The sequence below is a fragment of the Cherax quadricarinatus genome, chromosome 91 (genome assembly GCF_038502225.1).
Source record: "Cherax quadricarinatus isolate ZL_2023a chromosome 91, ASM3850222v1, whole genome shotgun sequence".
NCBI lineage: Eukaryota > Metazoa > Arthropoda > Malacostraca > Decapoda > Parastacidae > Cherax > Cherax quadricarinatus.
The window spans coordinates 3,347,209-3,359,843 of record NC_091382.1 but is presented as its reverse complement, the minus strand read 5'-3'; the positions used below and the strand labels follow the sequence as shown (position 1 = coordinate 3,359,843).

The window sequence follows — 12,635 nt, the reverse complement described above, 5'->3', positions numbered from 1 at the left end:
CTTGTTGCTGTCACCCCTTGTTGCTGTCACCCCTTGTTGCTGTCACCCCTTGTTGCTGTCACCCCTTGTTGCTGTGACTCCTTGTTGCTGTGTCCCCTTGTTGCTGTGACCTCTTGTTGCTGTGACCCCTTGTTGCTGTGACCCCTTGTTGCTGTGTCCTCTTGTTGCTGTCACCCCTTGTTGCTGTGACCCCTTGTTGCTGTGTCCCCTTGTTGCTGTGACCCCTTGTTGCTGTGTCCCCTTGTTGCTGTCACCCCTTGTTGCTGTGACTCCTTGTTGCTGTGTCCCCTTGTTGCTGTGACCCCTTGTTGCTGTGACCCCTTGTTGCTGTGTCCCCTTGTTGCTGTGACCCCTTGTTGCTGTGTCCTCTTGTTGCTGTGACCCCTTGTTGCTGTGACCCCTTGTTGCTGTGTCCCCTTGTTGCTGTGACCCCTTGTTGCTGTGTCCTCTTGTTGCTGTGACCCCTTGTTGCTGTGACCCCTTGTTGCTGTGACCCCTTGTTGCTGTGACCCCTTGTTGCTGTGTTCTCTTGTTGCTGTGACCCTTTGTTGCTGTGACTCCTTGCTGCTGTGACCCCTTGTTGCTGCGACCCCTTGTTGCTGTGACTCCTTGTTGCTGTGACTCCTTGTTGCTGTGACTCCTTGTTGCTGTGACCCCTTGTTGTTGTGACCCCTTGTTGCTGTGACCCCTTGTTGCTGTGACCCCTTGTTGCTGTGACCCCTTGTTGCTGTGACCCCTTGTTGCTGTGTTCTCTTGTTGCTGTGACCCTTTGTTGCTGTGACTCCTTGCTGCTGTGACCCCTTGTTGCTGCGACCCCTTGTTGCTGTGACTCCTTGTTGCTGTGACTCCTTGTTGCTGTGACTCCTTGTTGCTGTGACCCCTTGTTGTTGTGACCCCTTGTTGCTGTGACCCCTTGTTGCTGTGACTCCTTGTTGCTGTGACCCCTTGTTGCTGTGACTCCTTGTTGCTGTGACCCCTTGTTGCTGCGACCCCTTGTTGCTGTGACCCCTTGTTGCTGTGACTCCTTGTTGCTGTGACCCCTTGTTGCTGTGACTCCTTGCTCCTGTGACCCCTTCTTGCTGTGATCCCTTGCTCCTGTGACCCCTTGTTGCTGTGACCCCTTGTTGCTGTGACCCCTTGTTGCTGTGACTCCGTGTTGCTGTGACTCCTTGTTGCTGTGACCCCTTGTTGCTGTGACTCCCTGTTGATGTGACCCCTTGCTCCTGTGACCCCTTCTTGCTGTGATCCCTTGCTCCTGTGACCCCTTCTTGCTGTGACCCCTTGTTGCTGTGACTCCTTGATCCTGTGACCCCTTGCTCCTGTGACCCCTTGCTCATGTGACCCCTTGTTGCTGTGACCCCTTGTTGCTGTGACTCCTTGTTGCTGTGACTCCTTGCTCCTGTGACCCCTTCTTGCTGTGATCCCTTGCTCCTGTGACCCCTTGTTGCTGTGACCCCTTGCTGCTGTGACTCCTTGATGCTGTGACTCCTTTCTGTGACCCCTTGTTGCTGTGACCCCTTGTTGCTGTGACCCCTTGTTGCTGTGACCCCTTGTTCCTGTGACCCCTTGCTGCTGTGACTCCTTGATGCTGTGACTCCTTGTTGCTGTGACCCCTTGTTGCTGTGACCCCTTGTTGCTGTGACCCCTTGTTGCTGTGATCTCTTGCTCCTGTGACCCCTTCTTGCTGTGATCCCTTGCTCCTGTGACCCCTTGTTGCTGTGACTCCTTGTTGCTGTGACCCCTTGTTGCTGTGACTCCTTGTTGCTGTGACCCCTTGCTCCTGTGACCCCTTCTTGCTGTGATCCCTTGCTCCTGTGACCCCTTCTTGCTGTGACTCCTTGTTGCTGTGACTCCTTGTTGCTGTGACCCCTTGTTGCTGTGACTCCTTGTTGCTGTGACTCCTTGTTGCTGTGACCCCTTGTTGCTGTGACTCCCTGTTGCTGTGACCCCTTGCTCCTGTGACCCCTTATTGCTGTGATCCCTTGCTCCTGTGACCCCTTGCTCCTGTGACCCCTTGCTCATGTGACCCCTTGTTGCTGTGACCCCTTGTTGCTGTGGCTCCTTGTTGCTGTGACTTCTTGATCCTGTGACCCCTTGCTCCTGTGACCCCTTGTTGCTGTGACCCCTTGTTGCTGTGACCCCTTGTTGCTGTGAATCCTTGTTGCTGTGACTCCTTGCTCCTGTGACCCCTTCTTGCTGTGATCCCTTGCTCCTGTGACACCTTGTTGCTGTGACCCCTTGTTACTGTGACTCCTTGATGCTGTGACTCCTTGCTGTGACTCCTTGTTGCTGTGACCCCTTGTTGCTGTGACTCCTTGTTGCTGTGACCCCTTGCTCCTGTGACCCCTTCTTGCTGTGACCCCTTGCTCCTGTGACCCCTTGTTGATGTGACCCCTTGTTGCTGTGACTCCTTGATCCTGTGACCCCTTGTTGCTGTGACTCCTTGTTGCTGTGACCCCTTGTTGCTGTGACCCCTTGTTGCTGTGACTCCCTGTTGCTGTGACCCCTTGCTCCTGTGACCCCTTCCTCCTGTGACCCCTTATTGCATTGATCCCTTGCTCCTGTGACCCCTTGCTCCTGTGACCCCTTGCTCATGTGACCCCTTGTTGCTGTGACCCCTTGTTGCTGTGGCTCCTTGTTGCTGTGACTCCTTGATCCTGTGACCCCTTGCTCCTGTGACCCCTTGTTGCTGTGACCCCTTGTTGCTGTGACTCCTTGTTGCTGTGACTCCTTGCTCCTGTGACCCCTTCTTGCTGTGATCCCTTGCTCCTGTGACACCTTGTTGCTGTGACCCCTTGTTGCTGTGACTCCTTGATGCTGTGACTCCTTGCTGTGACCCCTTGTTGCTGTGACTCCTTGTTGCTGTGACCCCTTCTTGCTGTGATCCCTTGCTTCTGTGACCCCTTGTTGCTGTGACCCCTTGTTGCTGTGACCCCTTGTTGCTGTGAATCCTTGTTGGTGTGACTCCTTGTTGCTGTGACCCCTTGTTGCTGTGACCCCTTGTTGCTGTGACCCCTTGCTCCTGTGACCCCTTGCTGTGATACCTTGCTCCTGTGACCCCTTGTTGCTGTGACCCCTTGTTGCTGTGACCCCTTGTTGCAGTGACTCCTTGATCCTGTGACCCCTTGTTGCTGTGACTCCTTGTTGCTGTGACTCCTTGTTGCTGTGACCCCTTGTTGCTGTGACCCCTTGCTCCTGTGACCCCTTCTTGCTGTGATCCCTTGCTCCTGTGACCCCTTCTTGCTGTGACCCCTTCTTGCTGTGACCCCTTGTTGCTGTGACTCCTTGTTGCTGTGACTCCTTGTTGCTGTGACCCCTTGTTGCTGTGACCCCTTGTTGCTGTGACTCCCTGTTGCTGTGACTCCTTGTTGCTGTGACCCCTTCTTGCTGTGATCCCTTGCTCCTGTGACTCCTTGTTGCTGTGACTCCTTGTTGCTGTGACCCCTTGCTCCTGTGACCCCTTGCTGTGATCCCTTGCTCCTGTGACCCCTTGTTGCTGTGACCCCTTGCTGCTGTAACCCCTTGATCCTGTGACCCCTTGCTCCTGTGACCCCTTGTTGCTGTGACCCCTTGTTGCTGTGACTCCTTGTTGCTGTGACTCCTTGTTGCTGTGACCCCTTGCTCCTGTGACCCCTTCTTGCTGTGATCCCTTGCTCCTGTGACCCCTTGTTGCTGTGACCCCTTGCTGCTGTGACCCCTTGATCCTGTGACCCCTTGATCCTGTGACCCCTTGCTCCTGTGACCCCTTGTTGCTGTGATCCCTTGCTCTTGTAACCCCTTGCTCCTGCGACCTTGTTGCTGTGGCCCCTTGTTGCTGTGACCCTTTCTATGACCCCCCTGCCATACCTGTGCTTGCAGCTGCGTGCTGAACCTAAACATGTGTTTGCCTGATCTAAATCTGTGTACATGTGTACACAGCGTCTGGATTAGTGTACACGATCTGAGGATGGGAAAACTCCCCCCACCCCACACACACACACACACACACACACACACACACACACACACACACACAGTTCGAGTTGAGGACCGAGAGATAGAGCTTATCAATGGGAAACACACACCTGTCCACAACGTCCACTACCTGTAGCTGGGTTGGTAGCTCACTTAGCTCACACACTGAGGTCCGTGGTTCGATCCTCGGTACGGGTGGAATCATAAGGACGTGTTTCCTTAAGACATCTGCTGTCACTGTTCCCCTCAAGGAAGGTTCCTTGATGTTGGTGAGGGGCTCTTGATTTAGGGAATTGGATCTGTGCTCCAGTTCCCCGAATTAAGCCTGAATGCCTTCCACATCCCCCCCCAGGCGCTGTATAATCCTCCGGGTTTAGCGCTTCCCCCTTGATTATAATAATAATGCTGTCACTGTTCACCTAGCAGTAAGTAGGTACCTGGGTGTTAGTCACCTTACACCTCCTGACCATGTTCACCTAGCAGTAAATAGGTACCTGGGTGTTAGTAGACCGGTGTGTTTACCTGGAGTTTACCTGGAGAGAGTTCCGGGGGTCAACGCCCCCGCGGCCCGGTCTGTGACCAGGGCTCCTGGTGGATCAGAGCCTGATCAACCAGGCTGTTACTGCTGGCTGCACGCAAACCAACGTACGAGCCACAGCCCGGCTGATCAGGAACCGACTTTAGGTGCTTGTCCAGTGCCAGCTTGAAGACTGCCAGGAGTCTGTTGGTAATCCCCCTTATGTATGCTGGGAGGCAGTTGAACAGTCTCGGGCCCCTGACACTTATTGTATGGTCTCTTAACGTGCTAGTGACACCCCTGCTTTTCATTGGGGGGATGTTGCATCGTCTGCCAAGTCTTTTGGGGACAAAATTAACCTAAGTTGTCGGAAATGCTCTATATAACCAGGGACGTTCTATGCAGTATGTCACTGGTGTCAACTATGGTCTGTATAAGTTGTATCAAGTACTGGTAGAAATAAATATTATTATTATTATTATTATTATTATTATTAAGATTGGTACTCTGGGTGAAGAGTGGAAGCGAAAAGTGCTTGAGAGAGAAGTCAGGGGTCGTCGACCCCTGACCCCAGCCACCCTGACCTCCCCTGACCCCTATTAAAATATGTATAGAAAGGGGACAAACATCACCCGCTACATCTCAGAATTAAAAAAAAAAGACCTGATGTTTCGTATACATCTCTTAGTATGTATATGTAGCAACACTGACTGATGTTGTAGTGACCAGACTTAGGCTTGGTTACAAGTACTGACTGATGTTGTAGTGGCCAGACTTAGGCTTGGTTACAAGTACTGACTGATGTTGTAGTGGCCAGACTTAGGCTTGGTTACAAGTACTGACTGATGTTGTAGTGGCCAGGCTTAGGCTTGGTTACAAGTACTGACTGATGTTGTAGTGGCCAGGCTTAGGCTTGGTTACAAGTACTGACTGATGTTGTAGTGGCCAGGCTTAGGCTTGGTTACAAGTACTGACTGATGTTGTAGTGGCCAGGCTTAGGCTTGGTTACAAGTACTGACTGATGTTGTAGTGGCCAGACTTAGGCTTGGTTACAAGTACTGACTGATGTTGTAGTGACCAGACTTAGGCTTGGTTACAAGTACTGACTGATGTTGTAGTGGCCAGACTTAGGCTTGGTTACAAGTACTGACTGATGTTGTAGTGGCCAGACTTAGGCTTGGTTACAAGTACTGACTGATGTTGTAGTGGCCAGACTTAGGCTTGGTTACAAGTACTGACTGATGTTGTAGTGACCAGACTTAGGCTTGGTTACAAGTACTGACTGATGTTGTAGTGGCCAGACTTAGGCTTGGTTACAAGTACTGACTGATGTTGTAGTGGCCAGACTTAGGCTTGGTTACAAGTACTGACTGATGTTGTAGTGACCAGACTTAGGCTTGGTTACAAGTACTGACTGATGTTGTAGTGACCAGACTTAGGCTTGGTTACAAGTACTGACTGATGTTGTAGTGGCCAGGCTTAGGCTTGGTTACAAGTACTGACTAGTGGCCAGACTTAGGCTTGGTTAAAAGTACTGACTGATGATGTAGTGGCCAGACTTAGGCTTGGTTACAAGTACTGACTGATGTTGTAGTGGCCAGACTTAGGCTTGGTTACATGTACTGACTGATGTTGTAGTGGCCAGACTTAGGCTTGGTTACAAGTACTGACTGATGTTGTAGTGGCCAGACTTAGGCTTGGTTACAAGTACTGACTGATGTTGTAGTGGCCAGACTTAGGCTTGGTTACAAGTACTGACTGATGATGTAGTGGCCAGACTTAGGCTTGGTTACAAGTACTGACTGATGTTGTAGTGGCCAGACTTAGGCTTGGTTACAAGTACTGGCTGATGTTGTAGTGGTCAGACTTAAGCGTGGTTACAAGCACTGACTGATGTTGTAGTGGCCAGACTTAGGCTTGGTTACAAGTACTGGCTGGTGTTGTAGTGGCCAGACTTAGGCTTGGTTACAAGTACTGACTGATGTTGTAGTGGCCAGGCTTAGGCTTGGTTACAAGTACTGACTGATGTTATAGTGGCCAGACTTAGGCTTGGTTACAAGTACTGACTGATGTTGTAGTGGCCAGGCTTAGGCTTGGTTACAAGTACTGACTGATGTTGTAGTGGCCAGGCTTAGGCTTGGTTACAAGTACTGACTGATGTTGTAGTGGCCAGACTTAGGCTTGATTACAAGTACTGACTGATGTTGTAGTGGCCAGACTTAGGCTTGGTTACAAGTACTGACTGATGTTGTAGTGGCCAGACTTAGGCTTGGTTACAAGTACTGACTGATGTTGTAGGGCCAGACTTAGGCTTGGTTAAAAGTACTGACTGATGATGTAGTGGCCAGACTTAGGCTTGGTTACAAGTACTGACTGATGTTGTAGTGGCCAGACTTAGGCTTGGTTACATGTACTGACTGATGTTGTAGTGGCCAGACTTAGGCTTGGTTACAAGTACTGACTGATGTTGTAGTGGCCAGACTTAGGCTTGGTTACAAGTACTTACAAGTACTGACTGATGTTGTAGTGGCCAGACTTAGGCTTGGTTACAAGTACTGACTGATGTTGTAGTGGCCAGGCTTAGGCTTGGTTACAAGTACTGACTGATGTTGTAGTGGCCAGACTTAGGCTTGGTTACAAGTACTGACTGATGTTGTAGTGACCAGACTTAGGCTTGGTTACAAGTACTGACTGATGTTGTAGTGGCCAGACTTAGGCTTGGTTACAAGTACTGACTGATGTTGTAGTGACCAGACTTAGGCTTGGTTACAAGTACTGACTGATGTTGTAGTGACCAGACTTAGGCTTGGTTACAAGTACTGACTGATGTTGTAGTGGCCAGACTTAGGCTTGGTTACAAGTACTGACTGATGTTGTAGTGGCCAGACTTAGGCTTGGTTACAAGTACTGACTGATGTTGTAGTGGCCAGACTTAGGCTTGGTTACATGTACTGACTGATGTTGTAGTGGCCAGACTTAGGCTTGGTTACAAGTACTGACTGATGTTGTAGTGACCAGACTTAGGCTTGGTTACAAGTACTGACTGATATTGTAGTGGCCAGACTTAGGCTTGGTTACAAGTACTGACTGATGTTGTAGTGGCCAGACTTAGGCTTGGTTACAAGTACTGACTGATGTTGTAGTGGCCAGACTTAGGCTTGGTTACATGTACTGACTGATGTTGTAGTGACCAGACTTAGGCTTGGTTACAAGTACTGACTGATGTTGTAGTGGCCAGACTTAGGCTTGGTTACAAGTACTGACTGATGTTGTAGTGGCCAGACTTCGGCTTGGTTACAAGTACTGACTGATGTTGTAGTGGCCAGACTTAGGCTTGGTTACAAGTACTGACTGATGTTCTAGTGGCCAGACTTAGGCTTGGTTACAAGTACTGACTGATGTTGTAGTGGCCTGACTTAGGCTTGGTTACAAGTACTGACTGATGTTGTAGTGCCCAGACTTAGGATTGGTTACAAGTACTGAGTGATGATGTAGTGGCCAGACTTAGGCTTGGTTACAAGTACTGACTGATGTTGTAGTGGCCTGACTTAGGCTTGGTTACAAGTACTGACTGATGTTGTAGTGCCCAGACTTAGGATTGGTTACAAGTACTGACATGTTGTAGTGGCCAGGCTTAGGCTTGGTTACAAGTACTGACTGATGTTGTAGTGGCCAGACTTAGGCTTGGTTACAAGTACTGACATGTTGTAGTGGCCAGACTTAGGCTTGGTTACAAGTACTGACTGATGTTGTAGTGGCCAGACTTAGGCTTGGTTACAAGTACTGACTGATGTTGTAGTGGCCAGACTTAGGCTTGGTTACAAGTACTGACTGATGTTGTAGTGGCCAGACTTAGGCTTGGTTACAAGTACTGACTGATGATGTAGTGGCCAGACTTAGGCTTGGTTACAAGTACTGACTGATGTTGTAGTGGCCAGACTTAGGCTTGGTTACATGTACTGACTGATGTTGTAGTGGCCAGACTTAGGCTTGGTTACAAGTACTGACTGATGTTGTAGTGGCCAGACTTAGGCTTGGTTACAAGTACTGACTGATGTTGTAGTGGCCAGACTTAGGCTTGGTTACAAGTACTGACTGATGATGTAGTGGCCAGACTTAGGCTTGGTTACAAGTACTGACTGATGTTGTAGTGGCCAGACTTAGGCTTGGTTACAAGTACTGACTGATGATGTAGTGGCCAGACTTAGGCTTGGTTACAAGCACTGACTGATGTTGTAGTGGCCAGACTTAGGCTTGGTTACAAGTACTGACTGATGTTGTAGTGGCCAGACTTAGGCTTGGTTACAAGTACTGACTGATGTTGTAGTGGCCAGGCTTAGGCTTGGTTACAAGTACTGACTGATGTTGTAGTGGCCAGACTTAGGCTTGGTTACAAGTACTGACTGATGTTGTAGTGGCCAGACTTAGGCTTGGTTACAAGTACTGACTGATGTTGTAGTGGCCAGACTTAGGCTTGGTTACAAGTACTGACTGATGTTGTAGTGGCCAGACTTAGGCTTGGTTACAAGTACTGACTGATGATGTAGTGGCCAGACTTAGGCTTGGTTACAAGTACTGACTGATGTTGTAGTGGCCAGACTTAGGCTTGGTTACAAGTACTGACTGATGTTATAGTGGCCAGACTTAGGCTTGGTTACAAGTACTGACTGATGTTGTAGTGGCCAGACTTAGGCTTGATTACAAGTACTGACTGATGTTGTAGTGGCCAGACTTAGGCTTGGTTACAAGTACTGACTGATGATGTAGTGGCCAGGCTTAGGCTTGGTTACAAGTACTGACTGATGTTGTAGTGGCCAGACTTAGGCTTGGTTACAAGTACTGACTGATGTTATAGTGGCCAGACTTAGGCTTGGTTACAAGTACTGACTGATGTTGTAGTGGCCAGACTTAGGCTTGGTTACAAGTACTGACTGATGTTGTAGTGGCCAGACTTAGGCTTGGTTACAAGTACTGACTGATGTTGTAGTGGCCAGACTTAGGCTTGGTTACAAGTACTGACTGATGTTGTAGTGGCCAGACTTAGGCTTGGTTACAAGTACTGACTGATGTTATAGTGGCCAGACTTAGGCTTGGTTACAAGTACTGACTGATGTTGTAGTGGCCAGACTTAGGCTTGGTTACAAGTACTGACTGATGTTGTAGTGGCCAGACTTAGGCTTGGTTACAAGTACTGACTGATGTTGTAGTGGCCAGACTTAGGCTTGGTTACAAGTACTGACTGATGATGTAGTGGCCAGGCTTAGGCTTGGTTACAGGTACTGACTGATGTTGTAGTGGCCAGACTTAGGCTTGGTTACAAGTACTGACTGATGTTGTAGTGGCCAGACGTAGGCTTGGTTACAAGTACTGACTGATGTTGTAGTGGCCAGACTTAGGCTTGGTTACAAGTACTGACTGATGTTGTAGTGGCCAGACTTAGGCTTGGTTACAAGTACTGACTGATGTTGTAGTGGCCAGACTTAGGCTTGGTTACAAGTACTGACTGATGTTGTAGTGGCCAGACTTAGGCTTGGTTACAAGTACTGACTGATGTTGTAGTGGCCAGACTTAGGCTTGGTTACAAGTACTGACTGATGTTGTAGTGGCCAGACTTAGGCTTGGTTACAAGTACTGACTGATGTTGTAGTGGCCAGACTTAGGCTTGGTTACAAGTACTGACTGATGTTGTAGTGGCCAGACTTAGGCTTGGTTACATGTACTGACTGATGTTGTAGTGGCCAGACTTAGGCTTGGTTACAAGTACTGACTGATGTTGTAGTGGCCAGACTTAGGCTTGGTTACAAGTACTGACTGATGTTGTAGTGGCCAGACTTAGGCTTGGTTACAAGTACTGACTGATGTTGTAGTGGCCAGACTTAGGCTTGGTTACAAGTACTGACTGATGTTGTAGTGGCCAGACTTAGGCTTGGTTACAAGTACTGAGTGATGTTGTAGTGGCCAGACTTAGGCTTGGTTACAAGTACTGACTGATGTTGTAGTGGCCAGACTTAGGCTTGGTTACAAGTACTAACTGATGTTGTAGTGGCCAGACTTAGGCTTGGTTACAAGTACTGACTGATGTTGTAGTGGCCAGACTTAGGCTTGGTTACATGTACTGACTGATGTTGTAGTGGCCAGACTTAGGCTTGGTTACAAGTACTGACTGATGTTGTAGTGGCCAGACTTAGGCTTGGTTACAAGTACTGACATGTTGTAGTGGCCAGACTTAGGCTTGGTTACAAGTACTGACTGATGTTGTAGTGGCCAGACTTAGGCTTGTTTACAAGTACTGACTGATGTTGTAGTGGCCAGACTTAGGCTTGGTTACAAGTACTGACATGTTGTAGTGACCAGGCTTAGGCTTGGTTACAAGTACTGACATGTTGTAGTGACCAGGCTTAGGCTTGGTTACAAGTACTTCTGGCAGTTTGGGAGACACACAGATGATGATCAAACTAAATATAAATTATGTGACCAGACATATGGTCACTGTCTTGAACACTGTGCTTAATTGTCCACTTATTGAGGAATACAGAGACAGACAGTATAATAACCTATGTGACATGTCAAGATATCTTATTAATGAAAATAAGATACCAGATATACTAAGCAAATTTCCTAAATTTGCTTGTAACAGACAAGTGAACTGTAGATATGTAGATATAAATCCATATGTATTCCTTTTAACCCTCTGAGGCCTAGTTCCTGGGCCTTTTGTGTATCCACATGCTCTCGCGCTACCGTCCACAGGATGGATATGGGGTGCACAATAAACTAGCCACTTCGGTGGCAAAATCTAAAATCTAATTAACACAGCCTACAACCGCAGCCAAACACATTTCCCTCTCAGCCTTCTGATAATGACCAGGGCGAAACGTGTTTTTTCCCACGAAATTGAATGGAAAACATCAGTACTTGAGTGGTAGGGAGGCATGTGTGATGAGAGAAACGTTAGTGAACGAAACGTCACAGCGAGAGAAAAGTTTGATATAGGACGTTTCGCCCACAATAAGGCTTGATATAGTAAACTGTGGGTGAGGAGGGGAATCTGTGAGGGTGGAGAGAAAGTTGTGAGGATGTAGGTAGGGTTCAATACACATACCGTAGAAGTAGGGCTCCTGAGTAAGTGTCCAGATGAATCTCTTCCTCATCTCGTGTTCCTGTAGAGGTGAAGGCGATCCTGTAGGTGACACACCATCATGTTACCACTACTGCTGTAGCATCTCCTACCTCCTCCTCCTCCTCCAGCTTCCTTCCCTCTTTACCCTTTTGGCTGATTTCGCTTTTCTCAACCTTCCTCACACATCTCACCCCTGAAGCTACAACACAGCCTTACTGGTACAGTTGTGGCCACACACACACGGGACCAGGAGCTCTGGTTCGACCCTTACAACCACATTGTCGTAAATATGCTATAATTTTCCTGTAATTAGTAATGTGTATCGGAAGTGTAAACATAATATAAGCATGAAGTGTGAATGGTAGTTACAAGCTGTCAAACTACTTGTGAGGAAGTGAGTGTGTGATTCCAACTGTGTGGTTGAGGAGGTGTTGTGTAGAGGGTAGAGGCAGTGTTGGTGATACGAGTGTGGAAGGCTTGTGTTTTCGGCAGTGTTGGTGACACGAATGTTGAAGGCTTGTGTAGACGGCAGTGTTGGTGACAGGAGTGTTGAAGGCTTGTGTAGACGGCAGTGTTGGTGACACGAATGTTGAAGGCTTGTGTAGACGGCAGTGTTGGTGACAGGAGTGTTGAAGGCTTGTGTAGACGGCAGTGTTGGTGACAGGAGTGTTGAAGGCTTGTGTAGACGGCAGTGTTGGTGACACGAATGTTGAAGGCTTGTGTAGACGGCAGTGTTGGTGACACGAGTGTTGAAGGCTTGTGTAGACGGCAGTGTTGGTGACAGGAGTGTTGAAGGCTTGTGTAGACGGCAGTGTTGGTGACACGAATGTTGAAGGCTTGTGTAGACGGCAGTGTTGGTGACAGGAGTGTTGAAGGCTTGTGTAGACGGCAGTGTTGGTGACAGGAGTGTTGAAGGCTTGTGTAGACGGCAGTGTTGGTGACATGGGTGTGTAAGGCTGACTGCTGGTCGTCTCTGCTTTTTTTTTTTTTTTTTTTTTTTTGGCCCGAGGGGAGAGGTCATAAAAGGAAACTGAATTTGAACGA

The 12,635-nt window shown here is 48.6% G+C and overlaps 1 protein-coding gene across 3 annotated transcripts in view; it reads right to left on the bottom strand.

Annotated features, from left to right (window-relative positions):
- The window catches only part of LOC128704902 (uncharacterized), a 75,809-nt gene that overhangs the window by 13,394 nt on the left and 49,780 nt on the right, over positions 1–12,635 (bottom strand). For 2 of the 3 annotated variants that reach the window (XM_053800121.2, XM_053800120.2), the window contains exon 3: positions 11,574–11,651. The exons of the other annotated variant lie outside the window; for it this stretch is intronic. In XM_053800121.2, coding sequence (XP_053656096.1) covers positions 11,574–11,651 — 78 coding nt within the window. The remainder of the gene's footprint in view (positions 1–11,573; positions 11,652–12,635) is intronic. 3 annotated transcript variants of the gene reach the window in all.